The sequence below is a fragment of the Octopus bimaculoides genome, chromosome 18, assembly GCF_001194135.2.
Source record: "Octopus bimaculoides isolate UCB-OBI-ISO-001 chromosome 18, ASM119413v2, whole genome shotgun sequence".
In the NCBI taxonomy this organism is placed as follows: domain Eukaryota; kingdom Metazoa; phylum Mollusca; class Cephalopoda; order Octopoda; family Octopodidae; genus Octopus; species Octopus bimaculoides.
The window spans coordinates 826,967-828,059 of record NC_068998.1 but is presented as its reverse complement, the minus strand read 5'-3'; the positions used below and the strand labels follow the sequence as shown (position 1 = coordinate 828,059).

At 40.1% G+C, this 1,093-nt stretch overlaps 1 protein-coding gene across 1 annotated transcript in view; it reads left to right on the top strand.

The window, feature by feature from the left end:
* The first annotated feature begins 296 nt into the window (after positions 1–296).
* The window catches only part of LOC106874270 (myosin catalytic light chain LC-1, mantle muscle), a 29,113-nt gene continuing 28,316 nt past the window's right edge, over positions 297–1,093 (top strand). Inside the window, exon 1 of the mRNA XM_014921933.2 lies at positions 297–525. Coding sequence (XP_014777419.1) covers positions 495–525 — 31 coding nt within the window. The 5' untranslated portion in view covers positions 297–494. The remainder of the gene's footprint in view (positions 526–1,093) is intronic.

The window sequence follows — 1,093 nt, the reverse complement described above, 5'->3', positions numbered from 1 at the left end:
CACCACCACTATCATCACTTAGTGTGTGTGTGCATGTGTGTGTGTGTGTGCATGTGTGTGTGTGTGTGCATGTGTGTGTGTGTGTTTCCTGTCTTCTCTCTCCCAGACGCAACCTCCTCTGAAATTTTCTGTGCTTTTTGGAGAAGAGAAAGAATAGGAAAGGACGAAGGAAAGAAAAGGGGAGAGGGGAGAGAAAGAGAGAGAGAGAGAAACAATGGTAGAGAGAGAGGAACGAAGGGGTGGAGGAAAAGAGAGAAAGAAATGGAAAGGGGTGGAGAGAGAGAAAGGGAAGGAGAGGAGTGGCGAGAGGAAAAGAGGAGGGGGTAAAGAGAAAGGAAAAGAGAGGGGTAGAATTTAATCTGTGATTTTCTTGTGAGGAGTCTACTGTCGTCTCTCTGTGTGTTCACTTTGCAAAAAAACTTCCAGTTTCCAACTTCACCAATTCCAACAACAGCAACACTAACTTGAGCGCAGCAAGTTCAATTCTTCCAAGCATGTCTACCATTGACAAGGACGAGGTTGAAGGTATTGTCATATATCTATATATATACCTAATGTCTCCTATCGCACAGTCATATATTTACCTTCCAGTATTTAGACTCACATTTCATGTCACATATATGCCTAATACATTCAATGTCCAGCATTTACTGTCACACACAATGTCACACATTTTATGTCACACATTTTATGTCACATATTTGATGCCATACATTTAACATCAAGATTTCAATGCCACACACATTCGATGTCATATTGTCTTAATGTCATTCTCTTAATATCTCATTCATTTAATGTCACACACTTCTAATGTCGCATTCCATTTATGTCACATATTTGATGTCACACATTTAATGTCACTTCTGTCACACACATTTAATGTCACTTATGTCACACACATTTAATGTCACTTATGTCACACACATTTAATGTCACACCATCGATATACATTTTGGTCAACTTTATTTTGCTTTCAGTTGTGTTTGCGAATGAGATTGGGAATGGGCATGCGTACGTAGTGTAAGTGTGTTCCTTCAATGTTGCTGGTGAATCTTCTGCACACACACACACACACACACACACACACACACAC